Source organism: Tursiops truncatus, chromosome 3 (assembly GCF_011762595.2).
Source record: "Tursiops truncatus isolate mTurTru1 chromosome 3, mTurTru1.mat.Y, whole genome shotgun sequence".
In the NCBI taxonomy this organism is placed as follows: domain Eukaryota; kingdom Metazoa; phylum Chordata; class Mammalia; order Artiodactyla; family Delphinidae; genus Tursiops; species Tursiops truncatus.
The window spans coordinates 169,398,507-169,411,090 of NC_047036.1; the positions used below are offsets into that span (position 1 = coordinate 169,398,507).

The 12,584-nt window shown below is 64.5% G+C and overlaps 1 protein-coding gene across 13 annotated transcripts in view; it reads right to left on the reverse strand.

Moving 5' to 3' along the window:
- TCF3 (transcription factor 3) overlaps window positions 1-12,584 on the reverse strand; it is a 35,877-nt gene that overhangs the window by 2,551 nt on the left and 20,742 nt on the right. For 3 of the 13 annotated variants that reach the window (XM_033854791.2, XM_033854786.2, XM_073803482.1), the window contains 13 exons: window positions 11,357-11,424; window positions 9,968-10,097; window positions 9,247-9,296; window positions 7,928-8,030; window positions 7,676-7,845; window positions 7,453-7,585; window positions 6,985-7,043; window positions 6,805-6,883; window positions 5,950-6,023; window positions 5,434-5,595; window positions 5,257-5,359; window positions 2,568-2,697; window positions 2,147-2,382 (listed from right to left, as the gene is read on the reverse strand). In XM_033854791.2, the coding sequence (XP_033710682.1) occupies window positions 2,147-2,382; window positions 2,568-2,697; window positions 5,257-5,359; window positions 5,434-5,595; window positions 5,950-6,023; window positions 6,805-6,883; window positions 6,985-7,043; window positions 7,453-7,585; window positions 7,676-7,845; window positions 7,928-8,030; window positions 9,247-9,296; window positions 9,968-10,097; window positions 11,357-11,424 (1,497 nt within the window). Of the gene's footprint in view, window positions 1-80; window positions 2,014-2,146; window positions 2,383-2,567; window positions 2,698-5,256; window positions 5,360-5,433; window positions 5,596-5,949; window positions 6,024-6,804; window positions 6,884-6,984; window positions 7,044-7,452; window positions 7,586-7,675; window positions 7,846-7,927; window positions 8,031-9,246; window positions 9,297-9,967; window positions 10,098-11,356; window positions 11,425-12,584 lie in introns of those variants that run through there. The other 10 variants (XM_073803483.1, XM_033854792.2, XM_033854795.2 and 7 more) reach the window with 10 other exon arrangements.

A 12,584-nucleotide genomic window follows, 5' to 3' on the forward strand; every position in this document is an offset into this window, starting at 1 on the left:
TGAGCGTCGGGGGGCGCCGGCGGCTCAGGTCCCCGGTGGGCGGGAGGGCGGGGCGGGGCCGGGCCGGCCCGGGCGCCTACCTCGCACCTGCTGCTCCAGGCCCAGGATGACCTGCACGGCCTGCTGCAGGATGAGCAGCTTGGTCTGCGCCTTGTCCGACTTGAGGTGCAGCTGGCACATGCGCCCCAGCTCCCGGAAGGCCTCGTTAATGTCCCGCACGCGCACCCGCTCCCGCGCGTTATTGGCCATGCGCCTCTCCCGGTCCCTCAGGTCTTTCTCCTCCAGGGACAGCACCTCCTCCGTACTGCTGGGTCACAGCACCGGGGCCCCGTTAGTCCCGAGCGGGGGTCGTGGGGAGGGCACCCGCTGGCTGCGAGTGCGCATGCCGTGTGCCTGGCAGGAGGTGGGGCCTTGACCCCCACCCGCGCATGTGCATGGAGCTGGGCGCAGCCCTTGCCCCCGCCCGCTCGCCGTGCCCAGGACCGGCCAGGAAACAGGGAGGCCCCATGCCCCCCACCCCCAGGATGACGACCTTCCCCGTTCAGAGCAGCTGCTTGCTGGGTGAAGGAGAGCTAGGCCTGGGGCTCCCAGAGCTCAGGACACTGAGTCCACAGAAGCAAACCAGCTCACAGCCTGGAGACCCCTCATGCCTGGGCGCCACAGGACTGCACCTGCCCCACGTTGGACCCTGGCTGCCTGAGAGCTGGGCCTGGAGTGGCCGCCCTGAGCCCTGCCTGGAGGACCCTGAGGCCTGGCACTTGTGCTCTAACCGCTGGGTGGCGGGCACAGTGTTGAGTCACCCCAACGAGTCTGGAACAGGGGCTCAGAGAGCTGACCACGGGGTCCACACCCCAGCTCAGGCCCCCCAGGGGCGCAGCGTGGGGCTCTGCACGAACAACCTCTCCATCTGCCTGTTTCCCTGGGAGCCCGTCCTGCCCGCCCACCCTGCCCTCGGGCCTGAGCGACCCCCGCGGGTGGCGGCGGCGGCCGGAGCTCAGGACAAGCGTGCAGACCAAACTGACAGACAGGCCTCGGGGCCCCTTTCTTCCCTCAAGTCCCGATGGGGGCCGTGGGGGAGGAAAGGCCCGGGTCGCAGCCCTGCCGTTTCAGCGCTTGGGCGCAAGTGCGAGGTAAGGAGGGCAGCCGGTGGGAATGAGGAGGTGGGCGGCCAGGGTGGGGGAGCACAGGGGGCAGAGAGCAGAGAGGCGGGCGGACGCGGCGTGACGCCCATGCCGCCGTGGGGACGCGGAAACCCCAGAGCTCAGGGGACAGTGGGCGGCAGGCCAGGGCCCTAGCTCCGGTCCAAGCGACAGCGCTGCAGGAGAGAAAGGGTTAATGGGGCAGCGGGGGTGGGGTGGGGGTCGTTAAGGAATCAGCTGGAGGGAGTCACACAGCCTCCCTGACCCTCACTCAGCCTTGGGGATGGGGGGTGAACCCCACCTGCAAGTGGGGACCGATGAGCTCAGGCGCCCCACAAAGTGTCTGCTCAGAGCTAGAGCGACAGTGACATTCTCTGGGAGCCAGGGGACACGAGTCCCTGCCAGCCGGACTCTGGGCTTCCTCAGAAGGAAGGGCTGGGCAGGTGGAGTCTTTGGGGTCTGAGGAGACAGTTCTGTGCCAAAGTGCCCAGGGCTACAGGGCTAGGAGTCGAGAGTCTGTTCCTCTCACTTGAGGAGACAATGGGATGGGACTTCGCTGGCGGTCCAGTGGTTAACACTTCCCCCGCTTCTACTGCAGGGGTTGCGGGTTCAATCCCTGGTTGGGGAACTAGGATCCCGCCTGCCAACGCAGCACGGCCAAAAAAACCCACTGGAGACAGCAATGGGGCCTGGCTAGGCAGAGGGCCCACGGTCAGGAGGGAGATGGTCACTGAGGAGGGAACGGCCACTGCAGAGGAGGATGGTCACTGGGGGGATAGTCACAGCAGGGAAATGGAAAACGGTCGCTGAAGGGGGGCTGGTCACTGTAGGAGGCGGAAAGTCAGCAGAGGAGGTCACTGCAGGGGTGATGTCACTGCAGGGAAAAGGTCACAGGGCAAGGGAGAAAGGTCACAGCGGGGGATGTCACGCAGGGGAGGTGGGCTCCAGGAAGGGAGGAGGGGAGAGCGAGGGCAGCAGTGGGGGAGGGGAGCGGCGCCCCCACTGACCTCGCACCTGCTGCTCCAGGTTCAGGATGACCGACACGGCCTGGTGCAGGATGAGCAGTTTGGTCTGGGGCTTCTCACTGTTGAGGTGCAGCTGGCACATGCGCCCCAGCTCCTTAAAAGCCTCATTGATGTCTCGGACCCGCAGCCGCTCCCGCGCGTTATTGGCCACCCGGCGCTCCTTCTCCCGCTCAGCCTTCTGCTCTGGGGGGAGAAGGTCGTCCTCGTCCTCGTCCGGGCTACGGGGCCAGGGGCCAGAGGGAGACAGTGAGGCAGGGCCGGGCAAGGGCCTGCCGCGGCCTCAGGAGCCGGCGCCCCGTGCGTGTGCACGGGCGCCCTGAAAGGCCCCCGTGTGCATGCGCAGCCGGCGCCCTCACGGGGCGCGCGTGCGCAGCCGGCCTGTGGGGGTGGGGGGGGGCGGCACCTGGTCCTGGTGCGCGGGGCCTTGAGGTCCTTCTTCTCGTCCTCGGCGGTGTCGGCCGCCACGTTCTCTCCGTCCTCCTGCTCCTCCCGCTTGATGTCGCCGGGCCCTGGGGCGGCGCCGCGCCCGAGATCTGCAACGGGCCGGAGTCAGGGGCCTCCGTGGGCAACGGTAAGCCACCCAGAAGCCCACCAAGAGCGGGACACCGGCCTCACGCCACACGCGGGCACCCGTTCCAGACCCCACGGACCGAAAGGCCTTCAGAAGAAAGTGCGCCGAAATGTCGTGGCCACTCAGGGGCGGAAAACTGTTTCCTAAAACGCTAAGGAGCTGTCCTCAAAAGAAACAGAAATCGATAAACTTGAATATATCAAAATTGGGAACTTCTCATCACCAAGAAAATAAGCGGCTGCGCCACTGGACAGAAGACGCCGTCACGTACAAGCCAACAAAGGGCAGGTCCCCACGATCCCAAAGAACTGCTACAAGTCAGTGCGGACGTGATGGAGAAGCCCGAGGGGGGCAGGGAGGGCCTCCGGGAGCCTGCAATCTGCGTCATCGCTTCAGGAAATGCTGAAATGCTGCGGGTCTGAGTATCGCTTATGGGTGTGACCGCTTTGGAAAACACTTTTTCCGCCTTATCTGGAAAAGGCGGGCACGTGTGTGCCCAGCAACCCTCCAACCCAGAATCACACCCGCCACCAGGAGACACGCTCGGAAGGTTCGGAAGAGCGCCCACGCGTGGGCCCAGGTTGGGGCGGGACCTAGTGTCCCGTGAGGCCAGGGCTGGTCCTTGCATGGCAGCTGAGCAAGCAGTCGGGTGGGAAAGCCACCCAGTAGGACAATGACCCACAAAACCCCAGGCCCAGGCCACATAAAGAGACCCGCGGCCGAGGGCACACAGCTGCTTGAAACCACCACGTGGCCGCGGGACTGGCCTGGGCTCTCCCGCAGCTGAACCGCACGACGTGGGCAGTGCTTAAAAGACCAGCTCGGGGGCTCCCTCAGAACTGCTGCCACCAGGCCGGGGCATCCTGGGCCCTGTGGGGGGCTGAGCGTCATCCCTGCCCCTGTAACAGCCAAAGATGTCCCCAGACGCCACCCAGGTGTGCAGTGACAAAATCTGGACACCCAGTCAAGAGTCAGGCTGGTTCTGGGGCTGCAGGGCCCTCAGGCGGGCCTGAGGGTTGTGTGGTGGGTTCAGGGGGGCCTTGCGGTCAAATGCGCGCAGCATGTGGCACAGCGCATTTTTCACCAGGTCGATGGGGGCAGGGTGGGTGTAGTCCTGGATCCTCCCCAGGCCTGGGTCTCACCGGCTGTTGCAGGGTCAGCATTAACTGACCCTGGGACGGGACCCTGTGACACCCAGGGCCCCAAACCCCAGTGGGCATGCGCACGCCTGCCCGTTACCCCATTTTATAGCTAACCTCGTGCCAAGTGACTTTGCCCCTCTCGCTACTGCTGATTTCTCTGCTTCCCCAGACAATTAACAACCCAGAACTCCACCAACGCCGCCCCACTTGCCCTGACGGGGCCCTCAACTCAGCATCCAATGTAGTGCACCCTCCTCCAGGCCCCTCAATGCCCGCCCCCCCGATCTGCCCGGGACCCTGGCCCCGCCTAAGACCCTGCCCCACCTGGGACCTGCCCAGGCTCCCCACCATCAACTCCACTGTGTGCCAAGGACCCCGAGACCCCACCTACAGACTGGAACCGTACCTCCTCCTCCACATCTGCAAATCCTTCAAAGCACCTGGAAATCGCACACCACTGCCCCCTCTTCGGCCCCTCACAGGCCAGTCCACAGCATCCACCCACACCATTCCTCCTGGACCAGCAGTCCCCCTCTGCCCTGTTTCCCACTTCCAACCCAAGCCCCCCACCCAGTCTGTCCTTCCAGTAGCAGCCACCAGAAGACGTCTATGAGCACCTGAGCAAGGCCCTGCCCCTCTTCTACCCACAGCCCTCCAGGGCCCTCACCTCCCTGGGGTAAAAGCCCAAGTCCTCCCCAAGGCCCTGCACGACCTGCCCCATCCCCTACCCCGTCCCTGCCCTCCTCCCTCTCTCCCCCTCGCTCACTCTGCTCCAGACACACGGGCCTCCTTGCTGTTCCTCCAACACACAAGGCACAGCTCTGCCCCAGGGCCTTTGCACGCGTGCACCCACACACACACAACTCTCTCCCCAGCACTCATCCTGACACGCTTCCTTCACCTTCCAGTTTCCGCACAAGTCACCCCCTTTCTCTGCCTGATCTGTTTTGTTCCCTGGTGCCGAGAAAAGTGCCAGACACACGATGGACACTAAACATATGCCTTTTGGGACTCTTCCGATTGACCGGGCGAACAGAGAGAGAGGTAGCAACCCACCCCGGAAGCAGCAGGGCCCCTCCCAACCCCTGTGGGATCCTGGCACCAAGCCAGGTAGGGCTTTGGTGATGTGGCAGGGGGCATCTCCCCCTCTCCGCACCAGTGCCCAGTTAGTTACCCTGGACCTCAGTTTCCTCAACTGGAGATGCGGGTGGACAGTCCCGGGCCCATAGGCCACCGGGAAGGTTGGCGGGTGGCTCTCAGTCCCCATTTTCCAGAGGAGGAATGTGGCTCCAAGGAGGAGTGACACCTACTGGCGGGCCCACGGTGTGGGCCACCTGGGGTGCAGCCACCTCTGCACAGGGGACGTAACAGGGACTTACCACTGTAGGAGTCAGGCGGCCGGGAGAGGTCGGGGAGGGCCACGTGGTTGTGCACGAGGCCGCCACTGCTGGAGAGGCCATCCTCCGAGTGGCTGCCGCCCACCTGTGGACGAGGGGGGTTATCAGTGCTGGCCTGGCCCCAACCGACCCCCCGGCCTGCCCTTGCCCAGCACTCACCAGGCCAGCATGCCGCCCGCCCAGTGGCATGACAGCGCCAGCAAAGCCTGAGGCCAGCGGCCCGTGGCCGGGCAGCAGTCCGTGCACGTCCCCCGCTGTGCCCACAGCGTGGCTGCGGAGGACGTGGATGGCCTCGTCCAGGTGGTCCTCCATCTTGCTCTGCTGTGGGGTGGACAGGGGTGAGGGGCCTGGGCCGCCGGGACCCCATACAGCTGCCAACAGCATAGCTGCCCGTCGCGGGCCACAGGCTACGGCCACAGCTTTGGCCACCCACCAGCTTTGGACCCTATTCCCAACAAATTAGCTGAGAAGTTGAACCTGGTCAAGGGGCACCTGTCCTGTCGCACATTCTGCTGTTTCCACGACACCTGAGACCTTACAGGATGTGGCTCTGTGGCCATGGCAGACATGCGAAGCCACCCCCCACCCCAAACGGGTGTCCCTGTGTGTTCACAAGCACCTCTGCTCCCTGTGCTCCCACGAGGGTGCACCCTCCCCAGCCCCCAGGACACTCACCAGGCCGTGGAGACCCCCATCGTAGCTGGGCGATAAGGCACCGGGGGCTCCTGCTCGAGGCCACTGTGACGTCCCTGGAAGGGGCAGATGCGCGTGAGTTGGGGGGGGGTGGTCGGTGCAGCCTGACCCAGGGAAGGAGAAAGGCTGGGCTGGGAGTCTGCGGCTGTGATGCCCAGACTGGCCACACAGGGGCTCCCACGCCCACAGAGCAGTCTAAGGGACCCACGTCTAAATCTCAGCCCAGCTGGCCCGACAGCTCTGCCAGGCTGGGGTGTGAACCCAGTGGGCAGGTCACATCTTTGAGCCTCAGTTTCTCCAACTGCAAAACCCACGGGGCAGGCGGCCCCTCCCAGTCCCGCCCCACCGGAGCCCCAGAGGCACCGTGCAAGCCTGTGTGCCCTCTGGAGACCGTGGCCCTCACTTCTCCACGGCCCCTCGCTGAGCCCCGGGTGCAACCTCTTAGGGACAGGGGACCCGGCCCCCTTGGCAAAGCCAAACATTAGGCATACAGTAGGTGCCTAACAGCTTCTGGGGTGAATTAATGCCAACATGCCCATGTCCTGGAGTCCAGGCGGGAGCCTCGGGCCGGCTGCTCTGCTTCTTGGGCATCCCAGGCCCCCCCGCTGGATCCCACATGCCCCTCACGCTCACAACGCATGGCCTGCCGCGTCGCACCTCCTGACCTTTGCCTCTGCTGTGACCTAGGAGCATTGGCTTAGAAGCCCCCCATCCTCTAGGGAGCCCTCCTCGACGGCCAAGGGAACGTGAGCTCTGAGGCATGTGGTCTGTCCAGCTCCCCGCCCACCCGGGGCTAGTCAGCAGACCCAGTCCCCTCCCCCAGCATGCTGCACAGACCTGCTAGGCCCTGTGGGGAGCCCACGGGGGTGGAGGGGCTGGATGAGAAGTTATTGCTTGACTGGTCTGGGGAGTAGATCTGTGACGGGGACAGGGAGAGAGAAAGGGCCACCACGTGGCTGGTCAGGAGTCAGCCTCCTGGGTCACCGACCCAGCCACCCACCACGTGCCGAGTCTCACCGAGGCCAGCGCCTTCCCAAGGGCGTCCCCAGAGCTGCCGGCCGTGGTTCCACGGGAGCCTGTGGGTGGAGAGAGGTGAGGCCCAGCCTCTGGGATGCAGCAGCCCCAGCACCTGGGCTCGGCTTGCTTGCCCCGGCTGACGGGGAGCTCACTTCTGCACGCATCTGCCTGCACGGATGCCACAGCCTGGCCCTGGGCAGCCCCGGTCTCTGTCGGGTGTCTCCTCACGCCTCACCACATACCTCCACAGTGCTCTGGGGACAGGCAGGCTGCGGGGCTCGGGGTGAGCAGCCCCCTCGCTGCGCCTCAGTTTCCCCAAATGAACAGTGGGACCTACTCATCGAGGAACCACTTTGAAACGTCTGAGGGGGCCCGAGGAGCCCGAGCCAGGCAAGGGGGATGCGGTTAATGATGATACCCAGGGCTGGATCCTGAGCCCACCGGAGGTGTGGGGTGAGGGGGCCGTACCCAGGAGGCTGTCGGCCCCGCTGACAGGGGGTGTGTGGCTGGAGACGCTGCTGTAGGCGCCCGTGGGGGCCGAGGAAAAGGTGGACACAGCCGGGAGCCCGCCGTTCACCTCTGCTCCGTGCAGCTGGTAGCCCTGTGTGCAGGGGATGGGGTAGGAGGGGTCAGATGGGGCACTGCCCACCCACCTCCCCCGCCCCGGCCACGGCCACCCCACGGGGCCTACCATGCGCTCGTGCTGGTGCAGGCCGCCAAACCCACCGCTGCCACTGCCACCCACGGAGCTGCCGCCACCTGCCGGGAGGGGCAGGGGGGATGAGCCCCCGCCCAGCATGGGCCCGAAGCCCACCTGGCCTGGGGGGCTCCAGAGCTCGGCCGAGGGGTGCAGGCTGCCGTCTGCGGAGAGGGGAATGGTGAGGTGGGCGGGCAGAGGGAGCCCGGGCCCCGCCCCAGGCAACCCAGGCGAGCCCTCAAGTACCTGCCACGTAGAAGGAGGCAGGGTAGGTGCCGCTGGGGGTCTTGGTGGGTGGGTAGGCGGTGGTGTCCCTGCTGTAATCATCACCTGAGCTGGGTGGGTACACCTGTGCTGGGCCAGCGGGCATGGTGAGGCAGGAGGGACCGGGGGGGGGTGGGGACCGGCCAGCCCCCGCCTCACAGCTCCCCCTGCTGGGTCTCCCCCTCCACCTGGAGGGCCGTCCACCCCACCACCCACTTCCCTGTGCTTCTCCAAACCTTCCCTCTAGAACCGCACCTCAGCCCCGCGTCTGAGGCTCTGCTCGCGTTACCACCTCTCTCTGCTGTTCCTCCTTCACCCCCACCTGCTGCCCTCCCCACAGTCCCAGCCTTGCGCCTGAGGCCTCTGTAGACTGGACCCCCAGCCCAGACTGCCTTTTCCCTCCTTAATCCAGTAAACTCCTATTGATCCAGCAGAGCCCAGCTATGCCGCCCCCAGCACTGGAACCTGCCTTAACCCCAGCCCTGATCACACAAGACCTGGGGGCCTCAGAGGCAGGGCCCTGGGTGAATATTCTGCCCCAGTTGCCCCAGAGCAGTAAGACAGCAAAGGCTTTCAAGGATCAGCGCCGATCCTGATCGGCTGGGCACTGCAGGAAAGTGCTGGGGTCAACTGGCCCCGTCTGCCCCGGCACTGGAGCAGAAAGCGGGGTTCAAGTGCCGAGAGATGGTAGGACAAAGTGGGCTCAGGGGCCTCTCAGCTCTGATGTTCCAGGACGTGACATCACGAGCTGAGTCTTAAAACAGCCTCTGGGCCTACGGCCTGGTACGGGCCACATCAGCCTCCGGGGCTCAGCACAGAAGGCAAGCAGAGAGGGTGGTGGCCGAGCCGGGGAGTCCAGCAAAGTGCCTTTTCTCCCAACGTGATTAAGTCTCGGGAGCACGGGGCTGGGAGCCGCTGATGGCTCAGCACCATCTGCTGGGCCTGGCAGCCCGCCAGCCACCAGGCATGGGGTGAGGACAGAGGGCAGCTCCAAGCAGGGCGGATGGGGCGGGAAACCCTCTAACTGGCTGCCAGGATGCCCACCCACTCCCGCTTCCAGGACCCCGTTCACACCCTTTCTGAGGCGCCTCGGCCAGAGGAAACCACCTTCTCTTAAAGCAGGAGGGACCCAGGCTAGACCCAAGGAAGGACTTCCCAACTACCTCAGGGCTGGGGCCTCAGGGAAGAAGTCCAGCTGAGCCCATGGGACTTTTGTCAGACCCCACGCAGGGCCAGCCCACCCTCGGGAGGGGGTCACGAGAGGCACTCGGCCTGTGGGGCCCGTTTGTCCCACAACTCACCGAGGATGGGAGACCCGGCGGCACTTTCCGGACTTTCTTGGGCTGCGTGTCTGTTGGGACAAGAGGAGTGAGCACCCCCGGCCAGGCTCCCGCCCTCACCACTGGGGCCCTTCCCGCTTGGACACTCCTGTCACTAGGGGGTGGGAGACAGTCCCACCCTGCAGCTCGGAGAAGAGACCCCCAAGCTCCCCTACTAAGAGAATGACTTAAACCAGCCTCAGGCCCACGTGGCGAACTCAGGGGGCGGGTGTGTGCCGAGAGCCGGGTCGCAGGGTTCGTGGACACGGGAGCCGGTGCCTGCTCCGCGAGCCCCAGCTCCTGGCAGTTGCCCGGTCGCCGAGTCCCGGACCTGCAAGCTCCCCCTCGCCGAAACTGCTAAGCCCCAACCCTGGCTTGGGTGCCTCCATGGTTGCCAGGTGCCGCTGGCCTTCCGGCTCCAGTGCGGCCCGGACGGGAAGCTGGGATCCCGGTCCCACTCGCTGTGGGCCTGCGTTGGCACCTGTGTACTTCTGGGTGGGTGACTTTAGCATCACTAAATCAAAGCAACCTCGCTAAACGAAGCGTCTTTCGACAGAACCGCACGGTGCGCAGGGTGTGTATGGCTGGGGAAGCGACCAAGGGCTGTGGAACCCTCGCCGCGCCAATTCAGCACTGCCCGACCTCACAGGACGCGACCGCCAGGACCCACAGGGACCGCCGTCCCCACCACCGCCCCACTCACCCAGGCCGCCATCTGCAGCTCTCCGCCGAGGGTGACCGGAGTAGGAGTAATAGTGGGACCCGCCTTTGACGACGGAGGGCGACAGCGGCCCCGGGCTGCTGAGGGCCAGCTCGCTGGGCAGGAAGCTGGCCTGAGGGAGGGGGAGGGTTAGCAGCCGGTCCCCTGCCCAGCCCCCAGGCCATTCTGGTTTAAAACAACAAAGGCAAGAGCAAGGGCCCAGGCCAATGGCAGGGTCCTGGGGTGACAGTGACCTGGGGCATAGGTCCCTCCCTGCTGACACCGCTGGCGTTTCTCTTATCTAAGATACCACCGATTCATTTTCATGAAGGAAAAAGATGAGGAGAGAAACACCGTCAAGCCTGAAGATGTGTTGCTGTCTGGGCGCTAAACGGGCACAACTATGCTTCAGGTGTCAAGGGAATCTGTGTGTTTTACTTCGTACGTATCCCCCCCCCTTTTTTTTTAAGGTAAACGGTTCAATCTCGCAGACATGCGTTTGAAATAGACTCTGTTCCCAGGAAAGCAACAATGACTGGGGTTCGAGGCGCAGTGCTGCAGCCTTGGCTCTCCTGTCTGTGCAACGGGCATGTCAGACGTTCCACGGCTCAGGGGCGTCGTGGGGACAGATGGGGCCATGCACGTTCTGCCCCTGGCCGATGACCTGCGGCCCCACGGGCACTCAGTGGCGGTGGCCTGGCTGAGGCCCAGTGTGCAAACAGGCGGTGCTGCCTGCAGCAGGGCCTAGCTGCACCCTGAGGTTCCAGGACTGCAGGCAGGGAATAAAGCCCTCGGGCGTGGGGCGGGAGAGCGAGCAGGTGGGGCAGGACAGGAGGCCACAAGGGACCACTGTGCCAGGCAACTGGCCCGTCAGCATCCCAGTGGGGTGGCCAAGGGTGACAATCTCGCCCAGGCCGGGGACTGTGCCGAGGTTGGACCACAAGGCTGGGAGCACGGAGCGAGGGTCAGGCCTCGTCTACCTGGCTGGCCTCGGTTTCTCTGTCTGCCACTTGGGGGCAGGCGGGCGGGCAGGTGTCTCCTGGAACCCCTTCCGCTGTGCACAGGGCCCCACAGGCTGGACCCCAGCCTCCCCTTTCCCCATCGACAACCCACCCGGCCTGACCCAGGGACCGGGCCCGTTTCAGCGGCTGCTGGAGAGTGACCAGCACTTGGCTGAGCCTTCCCAGGTCAGGAGGCAATTTGGGACGAATTCGTTTCAAATTAAAACTAGGGAATACAAGGTGGGGTGAGAAGTCAAGCGGTGACTGTGGCCCCCACTGGGAAACTCCCATCCCTAACCACCTGGAGACGGGGGCTCTCCAGGCTCCAAGGGCCACTGGGGGCCGACGGGACCCACGCCCTCCCCTGCCCACCCTGCAGACGCAGCCTCACCTGAGTCAGGCTGCCGACCCCTGCGTCTCTCCCAAAGGGGGTGTACGCGCCCCGCTCGCCGCCCTTGCCTGTGGAAGAGGAAGGAGGGTCACCCGGAGCTGACCCGGAGGCCGGCACACGCCCGCATACAGCAGGCTCTCCACAAGGTCACGACACTGAAAACCGTGGTGGCACACTGGTCTCCCCATCAAGTGGCGAGGGGCTGAGGGACAAGTGGGGCTCCAGCCAGACGCTATCCCCAGATGACCCGCAGAGGATTCTGCAAACCCGCCAGGGCCCCCCCGTGCCCCATCCCCAGAGCGGGACAGCACCGACTCGGCTCCCCACCCCTGCCCTTCTCGAGCTTTGGTTTCCTCTGTTCAAGGTCATGAGGTGTCAACTCCCCAGGGTGCTGGGTTCCCAGGGGACAGGTCGAGGTCCCTGGTATCTTGCAAGTTTCAGCACCCAGGCCCTGGGCTCCTTCCCCAGCTCCTGGACAGGGTCAGCTCACGAACAAGCATGTGGCATCGCTGGGGATGCTGATTCAAGCCACTCAGTGCGAAGGAGCCCTTCCTCTGTGTGGGTGGGCAAGACCGAGCTGTGGGGGGACAGCCTGCCCGAGAGAGCAGCTGGTATGAACAGACTCCTGCAGCTACACAAACACCTGGATCCAGCCTCGCCTGAAGCAGGTCCCTGGATCCATCAGTACCTGAACAATTTCAGTTTGTTTCTGACTTCAGCTGGGCACCTGTCCTGACTGAGGGCAGACCTTAACCAGCCTTACCGTGAGCAAGAAATCAGAATGCTTGACTAATTTGGTTTATTCTCAAACTGGGCAGGGGGTGTGGGGGAATTCTCCCCTTTATCCATTTATTTTTTGAATATTTTTACTCATTTTTTGGCCACGCTGCGCAGCTTGTGGGACCTCAGTTCCTCGACCAGGGATCAAACCTGTGCCCCTCGGCTGTGAAAGTGCCGAGTCCTAACCACTGGACCACCAGGAAATTCCCTCTCCCCTTGATTTTAAAAGGACAATTTCAAGTGGACTCTTGGAGCAAATGCTGTTTAGGGAACAGGGAGAAGGACCACACTCCTACCAACACAGCAGATGCCCCACAGGCCACGCCCACCAGCTCAAGCTCAGGGCAGGCGACACGGGGCCCATTTAGGGATGAACAAACCACAGCCTGGAGGCCAGAGGGACTCGCCCCCAGTCCAGAGGGTGCACTCCTCCCTCCCTTCCCAGGGT